Raw genomic sequence first — 4541 nt, 5'->3', positions numbered from 1 at the left:
TGCGCGGCGGCTGGGCCTGCGGAGCGGCTCATTGCGTGCCGCCTCTCTCCTGTCTCCGTAGCTGCGGGAGTACAAGGTGGTCGGGCGCTGCCTGCCCACGCCGAAATGCAGGACCCCTCCTCTGTACCGCATGCGGATCTTCGCCCCGAACCACGTTGTCGCCAAGTCCCGGTTCTGGTACTTCGTTTCTCAGTTGAAGAAGATGAAGAAGTCTTCTGGAGAGATTGTGTACTGTGGCCAGGTGCAGGATTAAAAACCTAAAGATGTGGGAGATTTGTAAGGTTTCAGCTGCTCTGTGTGGAAGGAGTTTATAGAATGGCTGTTATTGGGGGCGAGGCTGAAATTCATTCATCCTTCAGTTGCAGTGAAAATGAGTGTGAAATTTTGTTTATGGAAGTGGTATATGTGCAGCAAGATAAATAGAAACTTAGTTCTTAGCAGTTCAGAATTATGAACTATGCCACTACTCAGTGCTGCTGTCTCGTTCTGAGACTTGCTTCACTGTGCAGTATACATCTTAATATATATACACCTTTATCTTGGGAGAGTGAATGTTTGTGTGCTTAAACTTGTCTACCTTGATGTTTCAAGGACATTCTTTAGAGCTCAAATCTTGTGTTTTGATTCTCATGCTGAATTAGTAAATCTCTCCACTCTGCATTGCCAAGACTTAAATCCAGCTATGTTGCTGAGGGGAAAGAGAAACAAGTTGGTTTTGACTATCAAACTTAGAACAGTGGTTTCATTAGAGCTCTAAAGCATTTATTCTTAAACTTGTGAAATGGTGACAATGCACTAACTAGGAGTAGCCCCTAACTGCTTTCGTGCTCATGTGTAATTTCAGGTGTATGAGAAGTCTCCTCTGCGAGTGAAAAACTTCGGCATTTGGCTGCGCTATGATTCTCGCAGTGGAACCCACAACATGTACAGGGAGTACAGAGACTTGACCACAGCTGGGGCTGTCACTCAGTGCTGTAAGTACATGTAGGTGTGTGAGATATAAAATGTGCATCAGTGTATCAGCAGAAGATTTAATCTCAAACTGATTTGAGACCTGATCCGTGGTAAGATAACTGGACAAATAAAGCAGGGAGTTGCCAGATAATCCCATAGATGTGTAAGTGTGATCTAGGTGGTATCTTGCTTGTTACACTTCTTGCAGTTTCTTTAGCTGAAAATATTCCCATTTCATCTTGGTGTAACTTTGTACAATTCTGGCAATGAGTTTTGCTATACAAACCAGGAGTTTAATGACTTTAGGTGCTGTATGTATCTTTTGCACTATATTTATTGTTCTAAAATAACAAGTATTACCTTCCCAAGTCTTGTGGGGAGAATATTTCAGATACCATGTAGAACGTAATTTGCATTTGTCCTTTGGACACCAAGTAGAAAAAGAAAATCACAGTGGAGAAACCCTGTAATCTCTTGTTACTCCAAGATCTCGTTGCCTTTGTTCAGGAAGAATTAAAGGTTGTCCTGATTTTGTGAAGTACTTGAGGAATAGAACATTTGTATAGCCCAGAATCCAGAGTGTTACTGAATGCACATAAAAACCCAAAGAATATTGTTCTCAATAACAATATTCTTGTCATGTGTGCAAATATTAAATGTATCTTGTCGCCTTTCAATAGCTGAAGTGCTATTGAAAGTGAAATGTAAGGTCCTACATTAGCTTACTATAATCCCTGTTAATTTACACATCCAAGGAATGCTTAAGAGACACGAGAGCCTAATTTATCATGATACAATGACCAACACCTGTCTCAAGTATTCTTGAACACAAAAGTATCAGTTTTTATTAGGTATGTGAGGTCTTCATGGGAGGCATTGTAAGCACAACAGTATTTCAACAGGCATATCTTGTGGAACTAGCTATGAACATAAGGATTCAAGGGCAGTGCGTTGTGCTGCTGCAGGGAGAAATTTTAAGGTAGCCCATGCAGAGATGGCTTCCTCCTGTTCTGAAAGCCTCATTATGTGGCTGAGTATCAACTCATGTTTTTACCACTGGTCAATTTTAAGAAAGGTAAAGATAACTTCAGATCCTACTTTCACCTGCACCCTCCTTTTGGAAGGGAAATTGTTTTGAAGTTCACATGTCTTTCTAGTAATCATATTTCAGTGTTGACTGTGAATCACAGGTTTCTTCCTTGTACAAAAAGTGAACTAGCCCCACGTATAGTACTTGTGTACATGTGTACCTTCTTGAAATTGTGCAAGAAGAGTAAGATGGCTCTTCCTTGAAGGAGTTTAGTTACGAGTTACAGGAAGAATTTGCTGCTTGTTGGTTCTGTGATATTTCTGCCATCACTTTACATGCTAAAAACTGATTTTACCTAGAGCTGGGCAGAAATTTAACAGATTGTAGATGGCACTGCGAACATTTCTTGAAAAGCTGGTGGTAAGATTTTTGAACTGAAAATGTCTTAAGGTGTATTTTTAACAAGTTCTCTTGTTCCAGACCGTGATATGGGAGCTCGTCACCGTGCCCGAGCTCACTCCATCCAGATAATGAAAGTTGAGGAAATTGCTGCTAGCAAGTGCCGCAGGCCAGCGGTGAAGCAGTTCCATGTAAGTGAACCACACTGCAGTGGTTGGTGGGTCCTAGTGTAGGCAAGGACTAGGAGAGGGAAGCTCTCCTGTTTGATACAGGTTTGCTTTGCAGCCAAAACTAGGGAGGGAACCAAATTTGTGTGTGTATAAGTTTACGCTTATGGTATGTTACGATCAAGACTTCTAATGCTAGAACTGTTTGAAAGAAAGCCACAATAAAGAAAATATGTGTTATAGTGCATAAAACATGCCTCTAATGGGCATTTCTTTAAAAAAAAAAAATGCAGAATTGACGCATCTGTTAGCTCGTATGAAGTGGTCCGGTTTGTGGTTGCATTACTTGTGTGTGTAATTTAGTCATTGCATACAGCTTGGCTCTACTGTGAACTGTTTTCTGTTGTTCATCTAATATCTCAGTTAACATAGAAACATTTTCCTTGCAGGATTCCAAAATCAAGTTCCCTCTGCCGCACAGAGTTCTGCGCCGCCAGCACAAGCCACGTTTCACCACCAAGAGACCGAACACTTTCTATTAAATACAAAACGTGCTGTCAACTCTGTGTTATAATAAAGGTCTTATTTGAACCTTTGACTCCTGGTGGTCTTTTTTAAACAGTCCTGGATATCTAGCAGTCCCCCTTCCTACTCTTTATTTTCTGTAGACTACTGGCAGCCTACTGTTTACAGCACTGATTGCCTTGAACATGTGAGTGTTTGAGGTGCTGACTTAAATTACCAAAATCAATAAACAAAATGTTAATAACCAGCTTTCCAGGTCAGATTAAGTCTTGTCAAGCAGCTATAAAATCCTACATTGATTTTGTCCCTTTGGCATACTAAGTAAACAGTAGGATTTGGGGAGAAGGCATGTTTTGGTGCACAGAGAACTCAGACTAGTCAGCTGTAAGAACAAAGACCTCATAACTTCAGTTAAGCTGCTTCAATTTTTATAAAGCCAAACCTTTAGTTCTATCCTCAGCCTTTTCAAGGGTGTTATGCACTGCTCCGAGTTGACTGAAGCATACAGAGATACCTGTGCCTAGAAATTAAAAGTGACAAAGGGCTTGGCAGACCTATCTTTTATTAGACCCGTGAATGAAGATGGTGAAAATTAGTTTTTGTATCCAAACCCAATCCTTAGGCTACTCCAGTAGTAGTCTAAAACAGATGCCACAGTAAAAAGCTTGCAGATGCTCTGTAGTTAAGGCTGATGAAATAGGTTGCTTCACCCCTAGCATGGTTACATGTGGTGCCTGTTTTAAGTGAAGGTGTGTTTGCAGTGTTTCCTGAACAAAAGGTCATCAGCTGCTTTAGCTATTTGAATTAGTGTATGGGTCTTGCCTGGCCATAGAGGGCTGATGCTCTGTTTGATCTATATGGCAGCTTGAAAACAACTCCAGGTGCCAGGAGAGTGCAGGGAAGTGCTGTGCAGAGGAAACTAGGAATGTTTTAATTCTGGGTTGGCTGGAGAGCTGCAACACAGCCTGGAGGGGAGCTCTGTTGATTGCTAGTGAGAACGCTTGGCGTAAGGGGGTGGTGGTGGTGGTTCTGCAGAGCTTGAACCAGTCAGTGCTGCCACAGCAGCCCTTCTATGGCATCCTGGCCCTGTGGTTCAGCTTTGTGCTCCACATCGCCTCCACAGAGAAGGGAGCTCCTCTGTCCAAAACATGAACTGAAACATACGGGATTAATTTGGGCACTCCACAATCTCCCCGACACAAGGCAAATAAACCCAAAGCAGCTGGAGGGCTTCGTGGGAGTCAAAGGGTGGGAAATAGGGGCATCCGAAAGCCCCCGGGGTTTTTCAACTTTTTAATTGAAGGAACAATGGGCTTCGGGTTGAAGTTTAAAGCATAAAATTGAAGGTGGCTGGCTGCGTCCTGAGCCGCGGCGCCGCGCAGAGCGCCCACATGTCCCGGGGAGAAATGCCGCAGGCCCCGCGCACGCGCAGAGCGCGCCCGTCACGTGGTCCCGGCGGACTCACG

The 4541-nt window shown here is 43.0% G+C and overlaps 1 protein-coding gene across 1 annotated transcript; it reads left to right on the top strand.

Moving 5' to 3' along the window:
• The first annotated feature begins 65 nt into the window (after positions 1–65).
• Positions 66–3146, top strand: RPL18A (ribosomal protein L18a). Its single transcript, XM_009082777.1, has 4 exons — positions 66–241; positions 845–974; positions 2465–2574; positions 3000–3146. Exons 1-4 carry the CDS (start codon positions 131–133, stop codon positions 3090–3092), a joined length of 444 nt encoding a protein of 147 aa, XP_009081025.1. The 5' UTR covers positions 66–130; the 3' UTR covers positions 3093–3146.
• The last annotated feature ends 1395 nt before the right edge of the window (positions 3147–4541 follow it).

This window comes from Acanthisitta chloris, unplaced genomic scaffold (genome assembly GCF_000695815.1).
Source record: "Acanthisitta chloris isolate BGI_N310 unplaced genomic scaffold, ASM69581v1 Scaffold45169, whole genome shotgun sequence".
NCBI lineage: Eukaryota > Metazoa > Chordata > Aves > Passeriformes > Acanthisittidae > Acanthisitta > Acanthisitta chloris.
This window is presented reverse-complemented; position numbering and strand designations above follow the sequence as displayed.

What these genes read in the sequence shown, in the direction of transcription:
- RPL18A (XM_009082777.1), top strand. Translation starts at nt 131, where the DNA reads ATGCGGATCTTCGCCCCGAACCACGTTGTCGCCAAGTCCCGGTTCTGG. An exon ending in TGGGGCTGTCACTCAGTGCT is followed by an intron (nt 975 to 2,464) that starts GTAAGTACATGT and finishes CTCTTGTTCCAG; the next exon opens with ACCGTGATATGGGAGCTCGT. An exon ending in CAGCGGTGAAGCAGTTCCAT is followed by an intron (nt 2,575 to 2,999) that starts GTAAGTGAACCA and finishes TTTTCCTTGCAG; the next exon opens with GATTCCAAAATCAAGTTCCC.